Raw genomic sequence first — 26,014 nt, forward strand, 5'->3', positions numbered from 1 at the left:
TTCAGGCCTTGATTCCATCAATGAGGTGGCACAAGGACAGGAACTGTGGTATTTGCTGGGTCTCCAAAACAAAGGAGGAATTGAGACTCTGACTCCATGTTCTTAGATGGCTATTATATTATATTATATTATATTATATTATATTATATTATATTATATTATATTATATTATATTATATTATATTATATTATATTATATTATATTATATTATGCTATACTAAAACCTATACTAAAGAATGAAGGATACAAACAGAAGGCTTAACAAGAATGATAATAAAAATCTCGTGACTTTCCAGAGCCTCAACACAGCTGGACATGATTAACTTAAAACAATTAACATGAAACCAATCAAGCAATGACCAGTTGGTAAACAATCTCCACACCACATTCCGAAGCAGCAAACACAGGAGAAGCAATCAGATAATTATTGTTTTCATTCGTCTCTGAGGCTTCTCAGCTTCCCAGGAGAAGAAATCCTGGCCAAGGGATTTTTCCAGAGGAGATGACAGTGACAAGGAGCCAGCCCTGTGCCCTGGGGCTGTGGGGCCACAAGCCCAAGGCTGTACTGCAGGAGCAGAGCCCAGTGCTTCCATAGCCAGGGGGTTATGCCTCAGCTTTCCCAGGATTAGCACACCTGGTACAGGTAAATAAATGTGCTGCTCTCTCAGGTGTCTTGCAGGTGGGAAAATGGAGTTTTATGTCACAAATTAACCAGAAAACTCCCTCAGGACAAGCCAGTGCATTCAAAGATCTTAGCTAGTGGGTTATTATTCAGCTTTATTCAGCCATGGAGAACTGCAGGTGTCCTGCTTGTGTTTCCAGCTGGAAACAAGCTGTCCAGTGGAACTCCAGGGTGGCCTAAAGGTGGTTTTCATGGTCTAAACTCAGCTCTACATAAAGCATGAGTAGAGCTGCAAGTTTGTGCTTGGTCTTTTGCTCAACCCTTTTCACAGAGACCTTCATGTACTAAGAGTTCCACTGGGAGGCTTCCACCCAGTTCCCAAACTCACCCAGGCTTTTCCATGGCTTCCAAGAGAGCCTGGAATCACAACATGCAGTGTGGAATCCATGGGCCAAAAACCACCTTGGGAAATCCCTGGGGAACAGAAACCTCTTCCAAATTGGAATGAAAAACAAAGCAGTACTTCAAAAAGGAATAGTGTCTCCTTTCCACATAGTGAATTGCTTTTCAGTTTACTTTCCTCTCTAAAGCAGCTCCTTCCACCTGATTAGTATTAAGTATAATTGGAGTTCAAGGGACTTGTTTTTCCAGAATTGCTCAGAGGAAAGGGTGGCATTGCCAGAATTCCAGTGTTTGTTTTGCAGTGACACATGATTTCCCCACTAATTGAGATAAGCACCTGCTGTTAAAGATAACCAGTCTCCATTCCAGGTTGTGTCACAACCACATTCATGTCCCCAAAATGCAGGGTCTAAAGTACATGTGTGTGCAAGGGCTGGGAAAACACCTTGTGACCACATTGAGCTTTGGCATGAAGACACAACCCCAGCCCCAACTGAAATCTAAGTCAGGCTTTAAATATCTCTGTTTACTCCACTCAGTGGAGGTCAGCCAGTGGGTGTTTTTCTCTGTTATCAGAGTGAATATCATGAGAGGAATGTGCCTGCTGATGTCTAGAGCTAATACTAATTCCAATTATATATTGGAATATAAGGCAGATATTCTTCTGTCTTGAGCCTGAAGTTCAATCTAGCTCTGAAAATATGGCCATGACCACAATTAGGAATTATTTTATTCTTTTCCTGCAATTTGAAAATCTTGTGTTGTGAAAAAAACTTGTCTAATAATTGCTAATTTGAATTATCCTATGGCTGATAACCACACTGGCTTTGCTTTTCCTGATTATCTCCTTTCTTCCTGTTCTAAGCCCTGGGAGGAATAAAAAATGTAATTCTATAACCTAAACCTGTACCTGTCTGAAAAGTTGTCTAAGCCAATACAAACCATTCAGGGGAAACTGTCCTTGGGAAGTTATGTAAAAATTTCCTAGGTCACTTTTTACCTTCACTCCTTCCTTAGGTATTTTTTGGGTGAGGGGAAAATGAATAATGCAGATGAAAAGCAGTTGGTGAGGTCAAAAGGCAGCAACTGCAAGATGGGTGCAGAGTTTGAAGTGTTTGAGGAAAAAGGAGCATTAAAAGTGTCTTTTCATGCAGTGGGTTGGAACAAGATGGTCTTTAAGGTCTTTACAATCCAAACTCTTCATTGATTCTGTGACCCTGTGCCATTTTCCCTTTTGACAGGAAGTTTGGAAGGCTTGGTGAAAAGTTTATGGGAAACAGCTGAGATGAGATGAGGTAAAGCAGGTGCAGGTACTAAACAATAACATTAATTTACTAATTTAGAGCACGGGGAGGGTTAGAGGAACATTAGGGCCAGTCCTCCTTTCAAACACCAGAGGTTTTCCATCTCCAAGGCAAAGCCCAGGGCTGTCCCAGCAGCACCAGCCCAGGCTGTGGGCTCAGGGCTGGGACACCTGCAGGGGCATTTCAGGCCACCTGGAATGGCTTCCAAACTGAGCCTATTCTGCAGCCAGCTCCTTTCATCTCCACTGTGGCAGGGGTTGTGCTTTAAAAATGGAGCAAAAAGAGGAAAAAAACCACGAGAAGCAAATCACTTTGCTGTTAAAAATGGCCATAATTTATCCTTCATGGTGTAGTACAGTGCCAGTGCTTGCAGCCCTTTGGAGTCATGGTGAGTTTGGAGGATTGTGCCCCACAGTGCAAGTGCAAATACTTGTTACTGGAACATTCCATGTTATTTTTTTCAGTGCAAATAAATAAATAAAAATTAAAAGGTGGGTTTTAAAAGGTTCCAACTACATATATCATGTGGCTATAAGAGTAACCACAGTAGCAGCAGGCTGTCATGAGATTTGCTTGAGACATTTGAAGTGGAGACTTCTGGGATGAGAGAAGTTCCATTTGTGAGAGGGATTTTGGCTGCTCTGTCTCTGTTTATTGCACTCACAGCAGTCCATCAAGGGCAGGAGGACCGGGCATGGAGCTTAAACACACTATTTCTAGGGTAGGTGCAAACAGCATTTCCAAACTTTCTGAAATGGTCAGGAAGAAGAGACAGGAAAAGACTTTTGTAAAAGAGAACTGCTGTTCAATACATATGAAAAATTCTCCGGGCAGAGATCAGTAGTCTCTGAAAATGCATTTCTCTAAAGTGCATCCCTGTTCTCAGAGCCTCAGCCAGAAGTGATGACTGCACCTTATTTATCTTTCTCCAGATAAGTATTCTGAAGATGATACAGGTCAAAAGGACTTTTATTGCAACTCTACCTTCATAAACTAAAAGTCACTGCATCCCTAAAGCTGAAACACTTGTAATTTTAAGCACTTTGATAACCTGCCAGAAAATACAGCTGTATGGAGTTGGGGTGTTATAGCCTGATAGCCTCCAAGGATCCATCAGTCCTCATTCCATTGCAGCCAGGATATTTGCACTTTACTCAAGGAAGCAAACAGAAAAACAATTTGCATTTTGCATTAAAATGGTACAAGCAAGGAGCTGTCAGGTGAGATAGGAGGGACTGGAAGAAGGGATTCCCACAAGATCAGACCTCCTGCGGGTTGGAATGGATGTGTGTAAGAGCAGGAGGGGATGTGGGGCTTTTCTTGAGGAAACCTTGGCTCCCCAGGGAATGGGCACAGCCCTGAGGCTGCCAGAGCTCCAGGAGAGCTTGGACAGCGCTGCCAGGGATGCCCAGGGTGGGATTGTTGGGGTGTCTGTGCAGGGCCAGCAGCTGGACTGGATGATCCCTGAGGGTTCCTTCCCACCCAGAAGATTCTGTGATTCCATGTTTTGTCAGTAGAAAAATATGCATTCCAAGCAGAATCTTTGAACAAACGTTCCAGGCTTTATTTTGTTGTGAAACCAGTCTGCCCACACTTATAATTAGTTACATGTTTTAAAAGGAAACAATGGTTTAATTGTTACTGCCTGCTTGCTGTTAGGCAATATGGAGAGTTACACTGGAAATGCAACATTTGACATCTGCCTTTGTCAAAGGGAGAGAGAAGCACTGGAACAGCAGGATGCCATTCAGATGGGGGGTGGGCAAAAGGTCTGCAGAGAGAATTGTGGAATTGTGACATTTCCTGGTTGGGAGGAGTGTCACAGGGATCATCCAGCCCAGCCCCTGTCCCTGCTCAGACCCCCCAACAACCCCACCCTGGGCATCCCCAGCTGCTGGCCCTGCACAGACACCCCAGCAATTCCACCCTGGGCATCGCTGTCCAAGCTCTCCTGGAGCTCTGGCAGCCTCGGGGCTGTGCCCATTCCCTGGGGAGCCTGGGCAGTGCCAGCACCCTCAGGTCTCCCTGATATCCAACCTAAACCTGCCCTGACACAGCTCCAGCCAGTCCTGTCTCTGGTCACCAACATCTTTAATTTGTGTCTTTATCCCTGTTTGTAGTGAAGAAATACCATTTGCTCTCTGCATTGTGCGACAACCCTATTGAATTCTTGGCCTGTCACCATCATATTTTCTGGAAAAATCCCCTTGCCCAGGATTCTTCTCCTGGGAAGCTGAAAAGCCTCAGAGAAAAAGGAAAAAAATATGATCTCATTTTCTTCTCCTGTATTTTGCTGCTTTGGAATGTGTGTTGGACATTGTTTACCAACAGGTGATTGTTTCATTGGTTTCATGTGAATTGTTTTTACTTAATGGCCAATCACTGTCCAGATGTGTTGGGGCTCTGGAAAGAGTCAAGAGTTTTTCATTATTGTCATTTAGCCTTTGGTCTGTATCCTTTCTCTATTCTTTAGTATTCTTTAGTATAGCATTCTTTAATATAATATAGATCATAAAATAATAAATTAGCCTTCTAAGAACATGGAGTCAGATTCATCATTTCTTCCCTTTGATGGGGGCTTCAGAAAATACCACACTTGGCCAGTACAACTGAACTTATTTTTAAACACTTGTACAACTTAATGATTTCTTCAACGTGTTGTTCAGTCACTTCCATGGTGCCAAGGTAAAGTGGCAAATGCTTCTGTCATCAGGCTTCTGTTTGTCCTGTATTTCCATCAGAAAACAGGGATCAGCAGGATGAAAACAGATGGAAATTGTTTATTAGGTACACATATGAGAAATCAGTGGGATGCAGATGTTGAAGGGATTTAGTACCTAGTAGGATCAGGGACTGAGACAACAAAGTCTCAAGGGATAGCACAGAAACACATAGAGTGTTAACTCAGATCCAGAGAAGGGCTGGTTAGAATTTAGCTGAATTCAAACTAAGGAAAAGCACATGCATTGGATGGTAATGGGACTGCACTGAAATCAACCCTGACTTCAAGTGTCGGAACCCAGAACATCCCTGTGGCTGTCCAGGACAGCCAAGACCCTGCCAGGGGGCTCAGAGATCCTGGCACTGAGCCCAAAGCACCTGTGGGTTTGATTATTACCCATGGAACAAATTACCAACCTTACATGAAGACCAGCAAGCCACAACAGTTTAGGTAGAATAATAGTGAAGTTATCACGGGGTGAAAAAGTAGATTTTGGGGTTTCTGGTATGGGGATTCAGGGGGGCAAGATGGAGGGAACTGGGCATGTCCAGCCTTTCTCCTTCTTCTTCTTGACCTCCATCTTCTGCTGTGATGTTGACACTTTTAGATTCGTTCAGAGTAGAAGCTCACTGTCTAACACAGGTGATAGGTATTGGAAAGTAATTGTAAACATTGTATACATAGTTTTTAGTATAAAGATATAACACCACCCCAGGGGCAGACAGAATGCCTGGAACTGTCCTGCTGGACAGACCTCAGCAAGACAGGAGAAAAAATTTTATAGATAAAGGACAATAAACAACCTTGAGACCGAGAAATTAAGAGCTCTGACTCTTAAAGCACTGGGCTGGGAAAAGAGACTTTCTAACTCTTCTCGGGGTCACTCTGACAAGCTAGAGATTGCGACATTTGAGATGCTCTAAAATGTCCGAGAAAACCCCACACTGCTGTTTTGCGGAGAAAAGAAGAAACCTCACAACTTTGTAAAAGTTGTAAAGCCCGGTATGCCTTTATTACGACGTGCCGGACGCAAGTCCCCCAACAAGGCATGCGTACTTCTGAAGACCTCGGGTCTTCTTTTATCCCCCTTCCAAATGCATATGCATACAGTTTCACAATAAGTTCATACATATTCATTCCGTGTGACATTTAGCACCAGTTCTTCTTTATCAAAGGAATTTCTAAGTCGGGGGCAAATCGACCTTGTGGTCTTTTCTGTTTTTCTCTCTCTGTCTCCTTGCTGTCTCGGCATGCGAGTTCTTCCTTCAGCTTTGGCCTCACAGACTTTTCACCTCTCTTAGACACTTCACCTAATTCAGAATGGATCTTTACTCTGTCTCACTGCGGACGAGAGTCCAGTGCCGCTGTAATTAGTTAAGCCCCATCTATGCTGTGATTAATTTAATAATGAACCGTTCTCTCGGTAATTGCCGGTACCGCGCTCCGGCCGGGTCCCCTCAGAGCTGCCCCTCCGCCCCGCCAGGGGGCGCTGGCGGCGCGCCCTTCCCGCCCTGGGCGCTCCAAGATGGCCGCAGCGGCGCCGTGGCCGTGGCAGGGCCTGTGGCCGGGGCTGTGGCCGGCGCTGTGGGCGGTGGTGGCGGCTCTGCTGCTCCTGCTGCTGTGGCGGCGGCGGCGGCGGCGGCGGGCGGGCGGCGCGGGCCGGGTGTGCGTGGCCGTGCTGGGGGACCTGGGCCGCAGCCCGCGGATGCAGTACCACGCCTTGGCGCTGGCCCGCCACGGGTGGGAGGTCGCGCTGCTGGGCTACCTCCGTGAGTGAGGGGCCGCGGGGTCGTGGGGCCGGGCGGGACGGCCGCGCCGCTGACCGGGCTCTCCCCCCGCAGAGAGCCGGCCGCTGACCGGGCTCTCCCCCCGCAGAGAGCCGGCCGCACCGGGACGTGCTGCACTCCGAGAACATCCGGCTGGTGCCCGTGGCGGAGCTGAGCGGGCTGCGAGGTGCGTGAGGGCCGGGCCGGGAGCCGAGGCTGCGGGGGAACGGGGCAGCGTGAAGAGCCCGCAGCGTGTGCGGGCCCAGCCCCGCCGCACGCCCGGCTCCCACCCTGCTCTGCCTTTCTCTTTAAACAGGAGCCCTGGAGATAAACACTGCTGGTGCATTGGTGCTGTTCACGTGTGAAATTGGTGCATTTCACAGTGAAATGTGGACATGATTTTCATTCTGCCTCTTTCTCCCCCACCTTGCGTTTAGCCCTGTTGCCCAGAGCAGCTGTGGCTGCCCCTGGATCCCTGGCAGTGCCCAAGGCCAGGCTGGACAGGGCTTGGAGCAGCCTGGGACAGTGGGAGGTGTCCCTGCCATGGCAGGGTGTGGAATGAGATGAGCTTTAAGGTCCTTTCCAACCCAAACCATTCAATGAGTGTAGGATTTCTTTCTATACAAAATACAGAATGAGAATTTGTAGGGATCACGAGATGTTTACAAGGCTTTACAGTGATCATAGAATAAAACCACAAAGGTTGGAAAAGCCCTTGACCATTGAGTTCAACCATTCCCCCAGCACTGCCGAGGCCATCAGTGACCCATGTCCCCAAGTGCCACATCCACATCTTTAAACCCCTCCAAGGACAGGCACCCCACCACTGCCCTGCACAGCTGTGCCCATGCCTGACCACCCTTTCCATGAAAAAATGTTTCCAATATCCAACCTAAACCTCCCCTGGCACAGCTTGGGGCCATTTCCCCTTGTCCTGTCCCTGTTCCTTGGGAGCAGAGTCCGACCCCCCCGCCTGTCCCCTCCTGTCAGGAGCTGTGCAGAGCCACAAGGTTCCTCCTGAGCCTCCTTTGCTCCAGGCTGAGCCCCTTCCCAGCTCCCTCAGCCCCCCCTGATGCTCCAGCCCCTTCCCCAGCTTTGTTTCCTCCTCTGGACACGCTCCAGCCCCTCAGTGTCTGCCTTGGAGTGATCCAGCCTGTCCAGATCCCTCTGCAGAGCCTTCCCACCCTCCAGCACATTGACACTCTCACCCAGCTTGGTGCAAATTTGCTCAGGGTGCCCCTGGTGTACCCAGGTCATTGGTAAAGTGTTTCCATTTTCATGTTATTCTGCCCTGTCTCTGCAGAGCTGGCTGGTTCTGACATTCACATTTCTGTGGGGAGAGCTGTAATACTCTTACCTGTTTTTCTGTCACTCTGCAGTGGGGCCAAAGCTTTTGCAGTATGTCCTGAAGGTGCTCGTGCAGTCAGTGCAGTTACTGTACACGTTGCTGAGGATAGAGCAGCCATCCTACATTCTCCTTCAGGTATGTTTTGTGTTGGGACTGATTTCAGTACAAATAAATGCTTCACAGGGTGGTTTTGGCCATCTCAGACATTGTTGTAATTATTTCAGAGCTGAGCTGGCCTCTTCAGTGGTGTAAACCTGTATGCAGGTATTTTTTGGCTCTAAACTTGGATTGGTCTGTTAACAAGTCAAGTTTTCTCTTCCTATTAGTTCTTGTGCTTTCAAACTTCATTGCCATGAGTGGCAGTAAAGCATAAATCTTACTGGAAATGTTGGTGTGTTTATTGGAGGGGAATTTTCATCTTGATCCAGGGTTAAATTTGAAGTACCTGCCAGTGTTCATAAGTGAACACAAACAGTCTCTGTTGATGAAGCTCTTTTAAGGTGATGCAACCTCAATTTGATTTTTGCTTCTGGTATTTGCTTTGTGTTTGTCACTTGGTCACAGCTGATGCTATTTTGGTTTTGTTTTTGAGCAGAATCCCCCAGGCTTACCCAGTATAGCTGTTGCCTGGGTGGCAGGGCTGTGGTGGGGGAGCAGCCTCATCATTGATTGGCACAACTATGGGTACAGCATCATGAGCCTGAGTCACGGGAGGAGCCACCCACTGGTCCTGCTTGCAAAATGGTTTGTGCACTCATTTCTGCTCCCTGTAAATGATGTGCCTTGGTGAATTCACAGTGGAGGCCAGTGGGGAGGGTGTAACTGGCACAGGGAGGGGTTTCTGGGCTTTGCTGTGTGGTTTCTGTTCTGCAGCTTCTTTGTTGAACACGTGGGAGGGGGTTGCTTTTACCTACCTATGCAAATGTTGATCTTGTTATTGGAATTTCTTTCTAAGTCCTGAATTTTTTATTCTCTAATGCTGCTTTACACTCCAGCTCTTCTTTGAGCAGCTCCTTGCTGAATAGAAATGGTTTTGTGTAGTTAAAGCAATCAAATTTCAGTTCTGGGGGCAGTTGGGTTTCTTTGGGTTTTGTTTGGCTTTCATCAAGCATGGGCGCTGGGAGCAGTTGCTGCAGTTGTGGTTTCTGACTGATATTTCATTTTTGTCAGGTATGAAAAGCTTTTTGGGCGCTTGTCTGACTATAACCTGTGTGTTACTGATGCCATGAGGAAAGATCTCTGGGTGAATTTCAAGATCAAGTAAGTCATGTGCCTCAATTTATTGTGTGTATGTACTAAGTAAATGAAAGAACAGATCCCTGAGGATTCAGGATTCAGAGGGATCTGACAAAAGCAGCTCTCCTGAGCTCACCCATCACCACTGAAACACATCAGCTCAGTTTTGTGATGGGCCAGTGTGGTGTGGGCATTCAGGAATCTTCATCATCCTTCTGAACTAACACACCCCAGTGACTGAGGTGGCACTCCAGGAGCCATGGCAGTGTGCTGCAGGCTGCCTGTGGAGCCAGAGAGGGACAGGTGGCACTGGGATTTGAGCAATTACTCTGGCCTGCCAGTTTATCTTGAGGGCTTCAAGATCAGGGGCAGTTATGGAGTAAGTTTGAAAATCAGCACACATAGTGTGGTGCATTTCACCCCTAGAATAAGCACACAAGAAAGGGGTTCTTTGTTACTTGTGCCCACCTTGGTGTGTTCCAGTAAACTTCAGGAATACAGGAAGTTGTAAGAGTCAAAAAATTGCTTTGCTGTATAGTTATTTCTTTAGTTTTCTAGTTAATTTTTTCTGATTACATTGTGGCAGCCTGCCACTGTACCATGTGCATGTTGTTACATCTGTATCTTATTTAAGCTGCCCTCTTCTTTCCTCCCAGGGCTGTAACATTGTATGACAGACCAGCATCTTATTTTAAAGAAACACCATTAGACCTCCAACACAACTTGTTTATGAAACTTGCCAAGGACTACGAGCCCTTCAGAGCACGGTATGGGCAAGGGCAGCTGCCCCTGCATTGTAGGAGTGTTGGGGGGCAGGATGGTGAGGACAGAGACAGAGATCTCTGCACCAGGTCAGGAACTTGGGGTTTATTGCAAAGGGCCTGGGGGCAGGGCCCTGCTGGGAGCTGCCAAACACAGCTCAGAGCAGGCTGAGAGGAGAGAGGGGCAGAGAGGGTGAGAGGATAGAGAGTAAAAAGAGTAAGACAGCAAGGTTCCCATTACAATACAATAAATCTTCTTCTGTGTTGAATATTCTGATTCTCACTAACCAATCTAGTACAAGATACAAATCCTACAGCATTTCCATACAGCCTATAAGAATCATTACATTACCATACTGTGTTACATTTTAAACCCTGTAAACTCATCTTTCAACCCCTTCTGCCAAGCTGTAGGGTCTGCTCTGACCCTTGGGCCTGCCTGCAAGCAGAGGGTGTTGTTCCATAAAAAGGGGATCACCTTCAGCTGGGCATGCCATTGTTTTCCAGTTGTTCAGTAACTGAGGTATCTCAAAGCTTGCTTTCATTTCAATCCCACTTATAGTTTCTATATTCTCAAAATCTTTTGCCAGGCAATGATATTTGTAAGGCTTTCCTGTTTCATCTTCCCCAACACTGCATCCTTGCCCAGGGCACATGGAGCTGTGGCACTGCAGTTACCAAAATCCTGTGTGGGGCATTCTGACCCCAGCAGGCACAGGGGGCACTGAGGGGCCCTAGTGTCATCATAGAGCACAACACAGCACAAAGCACCACAGCTCCCTCAGAAGGGTGCAAGAGACATTTATTACAGCAACATGTTGCTTTTATACTTTCTCAAGATATTTACATTCACTTAACATAACATTCACTGCCCAGTGGTTATAGGAAAGAAACAAAGTTTTCAGTGGGTGACCAAGGAGCCATGTCATTCTGTGAGCCAGCTAGAGTCTGTATCTCTCAACTTTCACTCCTTCATCACATCTCCATGGTGACAACCTTGGTGTCTTCCTCAGGAGAGATGTGGGGCTTTCCTTTCTCTTCAGGAGGCCTTTGCTGCCTCACAAGAACAGCACAGAATGTCTCTCCTACACCTCAGTTGTCACTAGAGAGGCCAGAAGAAATGAGATGACTGAGCTGTGGTGACACAGGCAGTGAGAGCACTGAGCTGTGGTGACACAGGCAGTGAGAGGATTGAGCTGTGGTGACCCAGGCAGTGAGATGGTTGAGCTGTGGTGACAGAGGCAGTGAGAGGACTGAGCTGTGGTGACACAGGCAGTGAGATGGTTGAGCTGTGGTGACAGAGGCAGTGAGAGGACTGAGCTGTGGTGACACAGGCAGTGAGAGGACTGAGCTGTGGTGACACAGGCAGTGAGAGGACTGAGCTGTGGTGACACAGGCAGTGAGATGGTTGAGCTGTGGTGACACAGGCAGTGAGATGGTTGAGCTGTGGTGACACAGGCAGTGAGAGGACTGAGCTGTGGTGACACAGGCAGTGAGAGGATTGAGCTGTGGTGACACAGGCAGTGAGAGGACTGAGCTGTGGTGACACAGGCAGTGAGATGGTTGAGCTGTGGTGACCCAGGCAGTGAGATGGTTGAGCTGTGGTGACACAGGCAGTGAGAGGATTGAGCTGTGGTGACACAAGCAGTGAGAGGGTTGAGCTGTGGTGACACAGGCAGTGAGAGGATTGAGCTGTGGTGACACAGGCAGTGAGATGGTTGAGCTGTGGTGACACAGGCAGTGAGAGGACTGAGCTGTGGTGACACAGGCAGTGAGAGGACTGAGCTGTGGTGACACAGGCAGTAGAAGTGTTTTGTTTTTAAAGCAGCTGACACCAGCACTGAGGCTCTCTGTGCCAAGTGTCTGGGGTGGAGCTCTGCCTCCCACTGACCCCACTGCTTGGATGCTTCCTTAATAGCATCCCTTCCTTAATTACTGTGCACAGCTTTCAGGATCTTGGTCCAAGAGTTAAACACTCCCCTCTGGCAGTGCAGGATGTCACCTACAGCAGATGTACCAGATGCTTGACTTCACCAAACTAAGGCCTGAAAAAGCAGTGAAATCCACAGTGCATGGTGGGGATTTTTTGGAAATGCCTTGCTCAGAATGTGTAGGTTTGTCACTATAGGACATGAAACAACACAAGAACACAGCACTGTTCTCAAGGTGAAAAAAGGGAAGTTTATTTTCTGACTCCAACATTTATAGATTTCTAAAAGTGACAGTGGATTGGAGGGTGACAGTGCCACCTCTCCAATGACACTGGACATACCAACAGTCCATCAAATTTCTCTTCCTCTATAAAAGAATGCAAACCAAAAAGTTATTTACAGAAAGTGTGTGAGAAAGTTCGTTACAAGAATGTAAACATCAAAAAGCTTAGAAAAATCTTAAAAAAATCAAACTACATAAGTTCTGAGTTTAGTTAAGTAAATGTGCTGTTGGCCTCCATGCTGTGGTGTGAGACAGACTGTGGAAAGGGAACCTGACTCTGCTCAGCTTGTGAAGGAAAACATTTGGCTGGAAAGTGGAATTGTGCCTGTAGCAGCAGGAAAGAGGGAAAAATGGCCTGCCCTATCCTGGTATTTCTGTTGCAATGATTCTGTTCCTAGACAAGTTGAGCTTGAATCTGAAGCCAAATGTGTGGGAATGGGTGCCAGGTCGGCCTTCACCCAGACGGACGGCAGCAGTGGCAGCGTGCTCAGGGCCAGGGGCCGGCCCGCCCTTCTCATCAGCAGCACCAGCTGGACAGGTCCGGAATCGCTTCTGTTTTCCGTGTTAAATAGGGGGGTTGTGCTTTCTCACACTTGAAGTTTTGCTTGTCCTTTGTTTTCCTGGGAGAATTTGAAGACAAGGTGTGTATGATGCAATGAAGTATTGTGTGACTTAAATAATACTACAAATGAATGGTTTTTTTTGAAGTTGGATTTTAATTATAGAGCTCAACTTTAAGAATAATTAAAAGAGGCTTCCTATTTGTTTTGGTTTTTAGCTTTCATTCTAGACATACAGCTTGCATGGTGGTGTAAAACAGATGAAAAAACTCAAATATTTACTCCTTACTGAGCACCCTGCACCCTGAGGGTGCCTCTGCCCATGGCAGGGGGCTGGGATGAGCTGAGCTTTAAGGTCCCCTCCAACCCACTCCAATTTGTGATTCCATGATTTCTGATGATGTTTATTACACAATTATGTCCATTTTTCCCTCTGTATGGGGAAAGGAACAAAGATTAGAAACAAATCCATTGCCAGTGATCATGGGCAGGATTGTCTTTATCTTTGAATTATCAGGGCAGTTTTTACACTTAATTCTCAGTTTCAGAAACTAGAAAATTTTAATGGCTTCAAATTTTAATGGCTTCAAAGATATAAAGTATTTGTAGCTGGTTTATCTGTCATGTTGCCCACAAGGGAGATAAATAAACACTGTGTATGGTTATGGACTTCTATTTATGAAAATAAACTAGGGGATTTTTAATAGAACATTTTAGTATATAGTAACCTTTAGGTACAAACTATGTACTTAACTTTGAGTACCTGGTATGTGTTTAAATTGTGTAGGTGAAGGTGAGAAAAATCTCAATTGTTATTTCAAGTAAAAAAATTTAAATGGTAGAAATATGAATGTTACTAATAAAACCTTCTCTTTCAGAGGATGAAGACTTCTCAGTCCTTTTAAGAGCTTTAGAAGGTTGGTATGAAGGAATTGGTCTCACTCTTTCAAAGAGGTCTTCTGGCCACTTAAGAAGGGTTTTGCTAAAGAGCAATGCTTCCATATTCAGGTGAAAATGCAGTTGTATTTGATTAATTAGCACTAATTTCAGATTAGTAATTGAAATACAGCAGTGCAACATCTGAATTCAATTAGAGGAGTTGTCAGGGGGAGTTAAATCTCTAACTGGTTCCTAAACTGCAGTTTTATTTTCTGAGCTATTACATCTGCTCTCCACAGGTATCTGCTAATGGGAAGGGAGGGAATACTTGGTCTTGTCTTGTAGACTTTGCAGCTGCAGTTCCAAATTGATCTATTGAAGCAACTGACTGGGGAGCAGTTGAAGAAATGCTTCATGCACAAACAGCCTGATTTATTTCTGGAGGAAATGTAAATGTTAACATTGCTGGATTTACTGCTGTGTTACTCATACATGCTTGTAAGGAAATTGCTTGTGGTGAGAAGCTCAGTAATTCATGCACTGTCACCACTCTTCAGCCAAGCACCCTGTCAGCTCTGACCAGTTTTTATCTTCTCCAGATTATGAGAGGTTTATTGAGGAGGGAGCTGCACTTCCAGCTTTGGTGTGTGTGATAACAGGTGAGGATGTTTGTGTTACAATTCTTCAGTGCCAGCAGAAGGTTCAGTTGTCACTTTTGTTCTGTGCTGACTCTTCTCTTGCTGGTGGCAGAGAGGAGGGACTGTTGCCTTTGTGCTGGTTATCAGGACAGTGATTTCCAGCTGAGTTATTGCACCATCCACCAATTATGGCACATCTTAAGGAGCCTCCCTGTCTGCTCCAGCTCTGCATGAAAAACACTCTAAGGCCAATGTTGAGATGATGCTGCAAAAGCAATGTCAGGGGGAGCAGCCTAAGCTGTGCCAGGGGAGGCTTAGGCTGGGTATTGGGAGAATTCCTGCATGGGAAGGGTGTCAGGCACTGGCACAGCTGCCAGGGCAGTGGTGGATTCGCCATCCCTGGGGGAATTGAAAGCCATGGGGGTGTGACATTCAGGGTCAGTGTTGGCCCTGGCAGTGCTGGGGAACAGCTGGGCTTGATCTGAGAGGGATTTTCCAACCTTAAAAACTCCATGATTCTCCATTGATGGGAAACTCATTGAAATACTGAATAAGAGAAGTCCATGTGCACATTCCTTTCAAGGAAACTTAAGATTTTTCATGTCTTTTTGGGGTACCACAAGTGTTGTATCCTATTTGTGCTCCTGATCCAACACGAGCTTGCATTTCACAGGCCACACTGTTTTCAGTCATCTGGATAAAACATTTTTTTTTTCTGTTTTACACAGGTAAAGGACCTCTAAAAAATTACTACAATGGGCTGATCCAAAAGCTGCACTTTAAACACATCCAGATCTGTACCCCATGGCTGGAGGCTGAGGATTACCCTCTTCTGCTTGGTAAACAGTGGGGGATGGAAAAGCCTTGAGGATGTGTGGGAAACAGCTCAGCACAGTTGCAGGAGCTGATGCAGACTGGGAGAACATAGTCAGGAATGTTGCTGTTAGTGACAGGATATTCATGGATTTGACTCATTCCAGCAAAGAATTGTTGGAAATTCCTCTGGCTGGCTTTTCCCTGCTTTCCCAAGAAGTAGCTGTGCTGTTTCAGCCTGTCCTGGGCACTCTTTGTTTCTTCCAGCTGTGCTGAAATACAGGTTCCAGTGCCTGTTCTACTTTACCTTCAGGGTCAGGCCAGTAAATGAAATTAAAATGTTGTTGGCTGAGCAACCAAAAGGAGCTGAAATTCTAAATTAACATGTCATTGGAATGTTATTCCTTATTGCAACAGCACAAAGGGGGAGTAATAGAGTTATAAAATACAAATTCAATGTGATCTTCATTCTGCAGGGTTAGAGCCTGACAGTCTATGTGGCTGTAAAACCCTGTTTATTTGGTCCTTTTTAAATAATAAACAAAATGCCTGTAAAATCACACTACAGTTCCTCTGTTTGAGCTGCCTTCAGCTGGGAGAGGTCACTAGTGAGGTCACAGTGTTTACTGATGGGGTTGGGATGGGATTTTCCTTTTCTTGCCCATTTTTAACAGATTAAGAAGCAGAAAGGCTGTTTTAAGACACATAAAACTTCAAAATCCTCTTTAATTTAACATGCACTCACCATTTTTCTAAAACATAACTAATTTTGAGTCCAGAACACACTATGCTTTGTTTTTTTCCCTGATTGCTTGAAATTGTGTCTGGGTAGTTGAAAGTTTCACTTGCACCATCCAAAGCAGCAGGAAAATGAAGGTTTGCAGGGCAGAGGAGCTGCTTTCAGAGAGTTCAGACTGTGTTGTGTTGGATTTCAGGCTCAGCAGACCTGGGGGTGTGTCTCCATAAATCCTCCAGTGGTTTGGATTTGCCCATGAAGGTGGTGGATATGTTTGGCTGCTGTTTACCTGTGTGTGCAATACATTTTGAATGGTAAGAGCTTCTTCTGTTACAGCTCAAGGCAATCACATAAAGCAATATTCTTACAAAGCCAGAGTTCAGCAGCTACTGCAGGAATTCAATGAGATCCCTGTATTCTGCCATTTTAAAAATTAAATAAGATAGAAATCAAGGTTGGTTTAAGTTTAAAAATTAATACTAGTTTCTAAAAACTTGGGAGCATTTAATGCAAACACTTGTCTTAAAAAATCCCTGTATTGCACTGTTTCCATATATTTAATTAAAAACAATCTTTTTTCTGCATAGACACACCTGTTCAGTGAAAGGCTGAGTGTGTGCTTGGGCATTCTTGGAATTAATGGTCCTTTGGGAAAACAGCAGCTTTATAAAGAAGATAAATTCCTGTGAAGATTTCATGATGGATCATGGACAGATTTTCCTTGTGGAACAAGAATTAAAGTGATAATTGCCCTGGTTTTTAATGGATGTGCAGATGAGTGGCACAAAGACAGAATGAGGGCCCTTTGGCACAGTTGTGGTAGATTTGGTCTGACATAGAAAGGAGAAGAAGTGTTTAACACTGCCTGTGTAACTCCTGATGTCAGCTGTGGGGCCATAATGATACAGACACCCTGGTCTGGTCCCTTTGGATGTCACTGTGCAGCACTGCAAATGTCCCACTCACTGCTTTTTGCCTCAGTTCTCCTTTTTTTGTGTCTTTTTTCACAGTTTACACGAGCTGGTGAAGCACAATGAGAATGGGCTGATATTCAGGGACTCACAGGAACTTGCAAAGCAGCTGAAGGTAAAGGCTCTGACTGATTTCTTTCCCCCCAGAAATAACCCCAGAGGTGCCACTGTGTGAGCAGCCTTTTCAGGTCTAACATCACCTGTTTTGCATTCTCACAAGGCTGGCCTGGCCTGGTGAGCATTGTCTGCCTCACTTCTGTGTGAATGTGAACCTGAAAAAAGCATTTCAAACTCTGTCCTTGGTCTCTCTTCATGGAGCCAGACCCCAGAACTGCAGCTGTAGTTGAGGGGAGGCTGGAATGAGCCTGAAATGGAACCTCACAGTTATTTTTCTGTGGTTTTGTTTGTTAAATTACAGATGCTTTTCTTGGATTTCCCCAGCCTGGAAGGGAAACTTCAGCGCTTCCGAGAGAACCTGCGCGAGTCGCGGCAGCTGCGCTGGGAGCAGAGCTGGGACCAGACTGTCCTTCCCTTGCTGGGCAGCAGGGACTGATGGGGCAGGAGGGTGTCAGACACATCCCTGCAGCTGCAGGGATTGGGGAACAGTGAATAAAGATTTTGTATTGTCTGCACTTAGAGTTTCTAACTCCTTTTCTTGGCTCTCCCACTCTTCCTGTACAGTTTCAGCTTCCTGGGTGAGTAGGAGGTGCTGGAGGTGCTGAGCTGTTTGTTGTGTGAGAACCTGTGCTGCTTCTTTTGGTGAAGATCCTTGAATACAGATAGAAACTATGACCAGCTTCACATCCTGTACAGTCAGCACCTCAGTAGGTGATTTGGGTATGGTTTCTTTGGCACATGGCAGATGCTTTTCATTGGAATTGTTTCATTTAATCTGGTCAGTTTGATGGCCAGTAATTGCCCGAGCACTGAATATTCCTGTGTGGATTTATTGGGACAGAACCATTTTGTTTCCAAGTTGTTTTTCCTTTTGACAATGTGTGCAAGGGTGTGGAAGCACAGCACTGGTGTGTGACAGCTTTACTGGGCACTTGGAGCAAAGCAGAGCTTGCAGTGAGTGTTGTCCCTGTACTCTGAAATGAATGTGCCCATTTACCTTGGGAAAGGACCTAAAATTCCTATCTCCTTGAACAGAAAAGGGAAAAATAAACCCAAAATACATGAACAAAGTATGTATAACTTAGTCAAAAGGCACTTTGCTTTGTGAGTGCTTACTCAGGTACAGCCTTCAGCTTTTTGTTAAGCTCAGTATTCACATGCAAGCCTAATGCTTACAAGATTTTTTTCATCAACTTTTTGATGATAAAACAGATGTCAGTCATTGGTAACTTGGCTTGGAATGTGTTTACTGCTTCTCACAGAGCTCCTGCTTCAGGCTGGGAGTGAGGACTGGGCTCTGAACCAGCAGTTTTAAACTCTGAGCAACTCTTGAATATCTGCTTTTGTCAAAAGAGAAAAGGTAAATATAGGGTCAAGTTGCTTTACTGCAGGAATTCGGCAAAACTTCCAGCTTATGGATTGAAGAATGATTCCTAAAGATTGATTTGCCTGTTTTTTAGTGGTTTTTTTCCTGTTTTCAGTCAAAATCCTGTCTAGAGATTTGGCCATTCTTGTGCACATGGAGGTAAATTAGGCACTTTTCTGATTAAACACTAATGCCAAAGGCTTTAGAGAGGTTTCCTCTTCATAGAACAGAACTTTTTAGATCCAAAACGAGCTCTATACAGAACCTTTGTCTTGAATTTTGTGTGAGGGGAGATAAAGGAGCTCCTGTGTGGGCTGCCAGTTTGTGTTTACTCTGGAAATAACAACTTTGAGTTCTTTTTGGGCACAGGGAGCCAAAACCTGGCCTGGGGTTCTGCTTGATCCCAGCAGTCGTGGTCTCCTTAAGCTTGAAGAATAAGAAGATTCTTCAGGTTTCAAGTTAGGTATCATCAGTTTTCTCTCCATTGCTACAGAAGGAGGAGGTTGAAGTGTTTTCATTTCATTTTAAGTAGTTTTTAGTAGAGAAAAGGAAGCTAAAAGAGAAGAATGAGCATCACTTTAATGTTTGTGCTTCAGGACCAGTGCTGCCCAACAGGAGAGGGATGAATGATGATGGGAGGTTTCAGAGCAGGGAGCTCAGTCCTTTTTGCAGGATCCCTGGAACACTGCTATGGAGAGAGATTCCTTTTCCACTGCCAGCCCTGCCTGGATTCCCAGCAGCCACTGTGAGAGAAAGGGACAACAATTCTGACTCATCATCACTGCAGAGTGAAGATGCACCTGATTTACAGCAGAGTCACCCTGGGACACAGCTGCAGGTACTGCTCACTGTTTATTGGGAGTTTTTAAGCCAACCCAAACTGCAAATATACACAGAAAAACACCAGAGTAGATTATTACAGCTGGTTTTAAAACCAAAACCCACTGATTACTCTGAAACATTGCTCTGCTCCCTTGTCTGGGAGATCCTCACCCTGTGATTTGCAGGTTGCCCCCAATACTTACAAATCACAACAGAGTTGGGAAAAATCCCTGCTTGAATTCTGCTGTCTTCTACAGAATCCAAGTGAAGTGTGATTGGGGCTTTTTGGTTCCTGTTGCTTGAGGTTCAGTCACTTCCCAGGGGCAGCTGCAGGCTTGGATCCATGCTGGGAATTAGAGGAAGGACTCCATGTGTCCAGCTGTATCCTCAGAACCTCCTTTCCACAATTCAGGATAATCTTGTTACAAGGCTGACACAGCTCCTGTTGGTCTCTAAATTCCAGTTCTATTTGCTGTTATACAAATAGCTGTAGAATAGTTACATCTGGCTGCACATCAAAGAGAAAATTACAGCTGCTGTGGGCTGGAATCACCTGCCACCTGATCCCAGCTTTATCTGTGAAGAGAAACACTGAGAATCATATTTATGCCTAATAAAATGAAGAGCAAAAGTTGCATGACAAGTTCTGTAAGGAGAGATCTTTAGCATGCTGTGATTGTCAGGCAAATGCTTATGAGTGTTTTTGTAAAAATCCCATAAATGGCTGTGCTGAACACTCAGTGTCACTTTGTGAATTAACCAGAATTTCCCAGAATATCCTGAGCTGAAGGAACCCACAGGGATCATCAGGTCCAGGTGGTGAACACCAGCTGACACTGCAAAAGATAGGCCTTAGGAGTTTATATGAAGAAAAATCCCCAAATCTATTTTACTTAATCTCTAGTTGGGGTTTTTTTGTCAAAAGAGAAAAGGTGAAAATAGAGTCAGGTCAAGGAACAAGTAAGATAAGATTAAGGGTTTAGGCTGCATCTTAGCTGTTATCACTGACAGTGCAGCACTGATGGCTCCCTCCTTTAAGCTTAAACCTCTTTTTATTTCCTACTGGCACCAGATTACAAATCATCCCTCACAGATGTGAGCTGTGATAGCCAGGATGGACCCAAAGTGAGTTCCAAGCTGATGAAATCCATGTGCAAAAGCCACTGCTCCTAAATCCAGCTCAAGGATAAGATCCTGCCCTTGGACAATGCTCCTGCTCCTCTACCACAAAACAAGGAATGGGAAAAGGCAAAAAGGCAGAACTATTGAGCTCTGGATGGAACAGCACCCACCCAGCTCAGCCTGGAACAGCTGATACGTGGCTGGATTTCGGATTGTGGAGGCAATGAACACCTCAGGAGCTTTCCTGTCTGCTCTGGAGGTGGAGAGTTTCTGTAGCATCTCAATGAGGGCTACAATTATCTCAGGATCATACACCACATCTAAAAGAAAAAAAAACCCCATACAATATTTATTGAGAATTGAGCAAAAACCAGACAAAAAACTGCAAAGCAGAAATAAAATCTTCACAGTGCAGGAGAATATTGATATTTTATGGGCTATGCCCTCATCACTAAAAATCAGTGCTCCTTTTTGTAAATGGATTGTCAGATATTTTATTTAAGCCCATCCTAAGGGAGGCAGCAGAACCACTGAGTGTTGGTGCTCTGTTCCCACTGCCCCTGGCAAAACAAACCTGCCTTGTTAGGAATGAGTGGTTTAGAAGCTGCTGCCAAGGAGTTTTCATCTGGAGTCATTCCCTGGAGAGCAGAAATGGTGGTGAGAGGTCAGGGAACACCAAGGGGAGCAGAGTGCTGATGCTCAGGGGGGGCTGTTTCCTACACTGAGGAGTGCAGGTGTGAAGGTTTCCTACACAGAGGAGTGCAGGTGTGAAGGTTTCCTACACTGAGGTGTGCAGGTGTGAAGGTTTCCTACACTGAGGAGTGCAGGTGTGAAGGTTTCCTACACTGAGGTGTGCAGGTGTGAAGGTTTCCTACACAGAGGAGTGCAGGTGTGAAGGTTTCCTACACAGAGGAGTGCAGGTGTGTGCTCCACTGCAGTTACTCGTGCTGCAGTGAGTAACAGCAAATAGAGAGATGTCAGTGCCCCTCAGCTCTTCCCTTCAGAGTGCAGCTGGGGCTGGTTTGGGCACTGAGCAGTGTCACTGCCATTAGGTACCATGCAGGGACTTCATTTTATACAATTCCCAATCACTGCATCCTGTGATACCTGGGATGCCAAAATCATTTTTTTGCACCTGGATTCTCAGGTTTTTTCTTTGCACAGCCCCAAATCAGGGTGTAAGTCCTACAGCTGAGGCATTCTGCTCTCACTGGGTATCACCACCATCATCCTACTGCCACTAGGTTTTCCACGACTAATTTTTTATAGCTCTCCCTCTGATTTTATACACAGACAAGTCCAAACACAGTCTGTAGTTGGTTGTTGTTATTTGTTACTCCTCAAGAGGCTGCTGGGGTTGCTGAGCCCTGCCCACCCCTGCTCCCTGTGGTACCTGCTGCAATCACAACATCAGCTCTGAGAGGCAGCAGCTGTTTCTCTGTCACTGAGCCCCAGTTCAGCTCAGCCACAATCACTTTTGGGGTTTGGCAGCTCTGTCCTTCTCCCTCCTGTCCTTGGGACTCTGTCTGGGGGCTCCAGGTCCTGTCAGGCTCCAGGCTGAGGCCGTTCAGCTGCAGGTTCTCCCTCAGCTGGCTGAGAACAAGGGGGTGGCAGTCACTGAATATGAATGTCCTGGGCTGGCAGCTCTTGCAGATGGCAATTCCAGTGAAGCCAACCCCACTTCCCAGTTCCAGGATTGTCCTGAGGGTAATGGAGTAAAAAGGACTATCAGGACTCTGCATTGAGTTAAAATCAAAACATTCTAAATATAATTAAAGGTAAAATCAGTTCCAGATAATTACAATAATTTTTGAGTGAACCATCCACAATCTAACCTTTGTCCCAAACAACTGGAGAGTTGGGGATAACTGAGGGTGGAATTGTCAGCATAAAATTAATTAGCTGAAATGCTGATTTCTGTAAGGCACAAAGCATTCCCACCACAGGGAGGAGAGACATTCCCACCTGGCTTTGGCCATCGGCAGCACAGTTGTTTCCTCCTGAGCTGGCTCTCCAGCTTTTAGTCAGTTGAGAGAAACAGACACTGAGCAGCACAGTGCCTTCCCCTGTGAGTTTAATTATTATTAAATTATCTTTCCTCAAAACTCCTTGCTCATCTTGACTGCTTATAAATAAATTGGAAATTATGTGATCAGAGCTGCACACTAATCTAATGTAAATAATCCTTGGTGAATTCCATCATGAGGTGAGGGTCATTAATGAAATTACTGAAAACTGAACAGATGACCTCACAGAGCAGGTCAGACTGCACAGTGCAAGGGTCCCATCCCAAACCAGGTCCTAAACCAGGCCCTCTCCTGGGTTAAAGTTGGCAGAACAGACAAGAGCAGCAATTACTCAGCAGCAAAAGGGTGTCATGTCAGTTATTTTGGGTGCATAATCTGTTATTAAATATTTCTGTTATTAAACTACAGTAGTGTAGCTCACAGTACCAAAGGGCTGGAGCAGGGCTGGGAGAGCTGGGGGTGCTCACCTGGAGAGGAGAAGCTCCAGGGACCCCTCAGAGCCCCTGCCAGGGCCTGAAGGGGCTCCAGGAGAGCTGGAGAGGAACTGGGAACAAGGCATGGAGGGACAGGACACAGGGAATGGCTCCCAGTGCCAGAGGGCAGGGATGGATGGGATATTGGGAATGAGGAATTGTTCCCTGTGAGGGTGGGCAGGCCCTGGCACAGGGTGCCCAGAGCAGCTGTGGCTGCCCCTGGATCCCTGGCAGTGCCCAAGGCCAGGCTGGGCAGGGCTGGGAGCAGCCTGGGACAGTGGGAGGTGTCCCTGCCCATGGAATATGTCCCTTCCAGCCAAAGCCCTGGGTGACCCTGCAGGATCAGAGCTCTGTGGTGCTGCCATACCTGCCCCTGAAGAGGCTGGGGTTCTGCAGGGCCCACTGGGCCAGGTGCAGGGCAGCCTCCCAGGTGAGGAGCCCCGTGGTGCCCCCGGAGATCAGCGCTGTGCTCTCACAGAGGCTCACACAGTCCCCCGAGGGCTGCAGGACACAGGGAGGCAAAGATCAGCACAGGCCATGACTGAGAGCTTACAATCAACAGGAGCACCTGGAAAAAGGCAGGAAGCACTCCAGGCTTCAGGGTGCGTTGCATTCACATTCCCTGAAAAAATTCCTTCACCCAGGGTTTTTCTCCTGGGAAGCTGAAAGGCAGCATGAGAGGCCTCAGAGAAAAGGAAAACAATTCTTATCTCATTTGCTTCTCCTGTGTTTTGCTCATCTAGAATGTGTCTGCAGATTGTTGACCCACAGGTTATTGTTCCATTGGATTCTGCTGTGAGTTGTTTTCACTCTTTGGCCAATCAGTGCCAAGCTGTGTCAGGACTCTAGAAAGAGTCACAAGTTTTCATTATTATCTTTTTAGCATTCTGTAAGTATCCTTTCTGTATTCTTTAGTATTGTATCCTTTAATATAATAGTAATAAATTAGCTTTCTGAAAACATGGAGTCAGATGCATCATTCCTGCCTTTGTCAGGGCACCCTGCATTTACAATAAAGGTGAGTGTTTTTAAAGCCAATTATTGCTTCATTTGGGTGAGTAAATGTGGTTTAGAACAGTGCAGAGTCAGTTTTTACCAGTAAGTAGTTTTTGTAACAGTGAGTAGATTCTTCTTCTTCTTTCAGAACATCTGCCAGTGCCTCATAGAGTTCATCCAGGGGTTCAGCAGCTGTGGATTCCAGCTGTGGGGGAGGAGAACAGGGCAGCTCTGAGCATCACATTGTCATCAAAGAGAAAACAACTGCACCCTAAGCCCCATTTTAGTACAGAGTATTTACACTGAATGTTGTGGTTAGTTATTACATGGGGTATTCTCAAGGGAAAAAAAAAAAAAAAGAGAGAAAAACAAGTGAAAAATAAGCTGAAAAGCAAGAGGTACCTTTTTGATGAGCTCAGTCAGGAAGCACCTCCTGTACTTGGCTGAAGGAGGATATTTCACACACAGAGGGTGAAGAATTGTCTACAGTGAGAAGAACCATGGAAACCAATTACCCGGGGCAGGGTTTAGGAAAGGCACTAAGGACCACAGCAGGACCATTAATTGGGTCTGGGTGCCATGAAATACTTTGGAATTTAGTCTGTACAAGAGATGCTAAGCCAGAAATTGAAATGGGATAATTTCTGACAGGTTTGTGAGTTTACAGAACTGTGGCCACAGAGTTCTTACTTTTTGTGGCAACAAAAATATCATTTTTCAATAGAGCAAAGAGGAAAACAGAGTGAGAATAATCCAATTTCCTCTCCTCTTTATTTTGCTCTTCCTTCTTTCCGTTTTGGCTTGCTGCCTGATTTGTGATCCGCAGGGACAGTTTAGCACCCCCATCCCTGTATCCCGAGCATCCCGGAGCCATTCACCACCACATCAGTGCTCCGGCACGCGGGTCTGTTTTGATCTAAGAACACCCAAATACCGGGCAAAGAAGGAAATCTGCGGTTCTGCGGGACCTAAAGAAGCACTGCAACACCAGATCACCGATCTCCGTATTTCTGAGCAATTCCGGCGGATTTGGGACACCCCGGTGATGGCACGGGGGTGACTCCGAGCCGCTCCTCACCTTGTGCAGAATATCCGCCAGCAGCGCGGAGTCCGGCGCGGTCCGCAGGCTTTGCTCGAGTTCCTAGAACAGGATAAATAGATAAATAAATAAATTAACAACGCCGCAGTGCCGCCTCCCCCCGCCCGGCCCGTCCGTACCGGCCAGGGCAGCGAGCGGAGCGGCCGCGCCGCCAGGAAGCGGCGCTGGAAGCGCAGGGCCAGGCCCGGGCACGGCTCGGCCATGGCCCCGGAGCACACACGGCCGGGCAGGCCCCGGCTCCCGGAGCAGGAGCCGCCCCGAGGGCGGAGCGGCGCCGCCCCACGGGCCCGGAGCACGGAACGGCCAGAGCGGGGATCGAACCCGCGACCCCCGGACACCGCTCCGCCACAGAGCTGCCCGGGCCGCCAGGGGGCGCTACGGACCCGCTGCCCAAGCGGGAACGGAGAGAGCGGGGAACACCGGGACGGGGGGAACACACACCGGGATGGGGGGGAACACACACCGGGATGGGGGGAAACACACACCGGGATGGGGGGCGATCACACCGGGATGGGGGGGGATCACACCGGGATGGGGGGAACACACCGGGATGGGGGGGAACACACCTGGATGGGGGGAAACACACACCGGGACGGGGGGAACACACACCGGGATAGGGGGGAACACACCGGGATGGGGGGGAACACACCGGGATGGGGGAATGAACACCGGGATGGGGGGAAACACACACCGGGATGGGGGGAATGCGCACCGGGATGGGGGAACATCGAGATCATGGAACACTGCAATAGGGGAAACGTGGAATCACTGGATAAATGAATCATTGGGATCATAAGAACCATGGAAACGTTGTAATTATGGAATCGTGGAATCACTGGAAACATGGAAACACACAATCACAGAATATTGGAATAATGGAATCAAGGGATAATTGAGTGGTTTGGCTGGGAAGGGTCATTAGAGACCATCCCACCCCTGCCATGGGCAGGGACACCTCCCACTGTCCCAGGCTGCTCCCAGCCCTGCCCAGCCTGGCCTTGGGCACTGCCAGGGATCCA

At 46.6% G+C, this 26,014-nt stretch overlaps 2 protein-coding genes across 5 annotated transcripts; one reads left to right on the plus strand and one right to left on the minus strand.

The window, feature by feature from the left end:
* Positions 1-6,576: 6,576 nt before the first annotated feature.
* Positions 6,577-17,605, plus strand: ALG1 (ALG1 chitobiosyldiphosphodolichol beta-mannosyltransferase). Its single transcript, XM_063171468.1, has 13 exons — positions 6,577-6,820; positions 6,927-7,004; positions 8,197-8,300; positions 8,761-8,909; positions 9,336-9,425; positions 10,058-10,168; positions 12,775-12,914; positions 13,815-13,853; positions 14,415-14,474; positions 15,182-15,292; positions 16,202-16,316; positions 17,013-17,088; positions 17,392-17,605. Exons 1-13 carry the CDS (start codon positions 6,577-6,579, stop codon positions 17,524-17,526), a joined length of 1,452 nt encoding a protein of 483 aa, XP_063027538.1. The 3' UTR covers positions 17,527-17,605.
* On the minus strand, positions 17,598-25,222 carry EEF2KMT (eukaryotic elongation factor 2 lysine methyltransferase). 4 transcript variants are annotated; one of them, XR_010029965.1, is made up of 9 exons: positions 25,115-25,222; positions 24,975-25,037; positions 24,299-24,379; positions 23,997-24,101; positions 23,268-23,401; positions 21,794-22,101; positions 20,571-20,720; positions 19,482-19,854; positions 17,598-19,199 (listed from the first exon to the last, which is right to left on the minus strand). XR_010029965.1 is itself a non-coding variant. In XM_063171299.1 (8 exons), the coding sequence occupies exons 1-8, from the start codon at positions 25,196-25,198 to the stop codon at positions 19,754-19,756; spliced, it is 1,026 nt and encodes a 341-aa protein (XP_063027369.1). In that variant the 5' UTR covers positions 25,199-25,222; the 3' UTR covers positions 19,290-19,753. The 4 variants fall into 4 exon arrangements, 3 of the variants coding, with proteins under 3 accessions (XP_063027369.1, XP_063027370.1, XP_063027371.1); XM_063171299.1 differs by lacking the exon at positions 17,598-19,199 and having other exon boundaries at positions 19,290-19,854; XM_063171300.1 differs by lacking the exons at positions 17,598-19,199; positions 24,299-24,379 and having other exon boundaries at positions 19,290-19,854.
* Positions 25,223-26,014: the final 792 nt, after the last annotated feature.

The sequence above is a fragment of the Melospiza melodia genome, chromosome 18 (genome assembly GCF_035770615.1).
Source record: "Melospiza melodia melodia isolate bMelMel2 chromosome 18, bMelMel2.pri, whole genome shotgun sequence".
Classification (NCBI taxonomy): Eukaryota; Metazoa; Chordata; class Aves; order Passeriformes; family Passerellidae; genus Melospiza; species Melospiza melodia.

What these genes read in the sequence shown, in the direction of transcription:
- ALG1 (XM_063171468.1), top strand. Translation starts at nt 6,577, where the DNA reads ATGGCCGCAGCGGCGCCGTGGCCGTGGCAGGGCCTGTGGCCGGGGCTG. An exon ending in GGATTACCCTCTTCTGCTTG is followed by an intron (nt 15,293 to 16,201) that starts GTAAACAGTGGG and finishes GTTGGATTTCAG; the next exon opens with GCTCAGCAGACCTGGGGGTG. An exon ending in AACTTGCAAAGCAGCTGAAG is followed by an intron (nt 17,089 to 17,391) that starts GTAAAGGCTCTG and finishes GTTAAATTACAG; the next exon opens with ATGCTTTTCTTGGATTTCCC.
- EEF2KMT (XM_063171299.1), bottom strand. Translation starts at nt 25,198, where the DNA reads ATGGCCGAGCCGTGCCCGGGCCTGGCCCTGCGCTTCCAGCGCCGCTTC. An exon ending in TGACTGAGCTCATCAAAAAG is followed by an intron (nt 24,102 to 24,298) that starts GTACCTCTTGCT and finishes CCTCCCCCACAG; the next exon opens with CTGGAATCCACAGCTGCTGA. An exon ending in CCCAGCCTCTTCAGGGGCAG is followed by an intron (nt 22,102 to 23,267) that starts GTATGGCAGCAC and finishes CATTACCCTCAG; the next exon opens with GACAATCCTGGAACTGGGAA.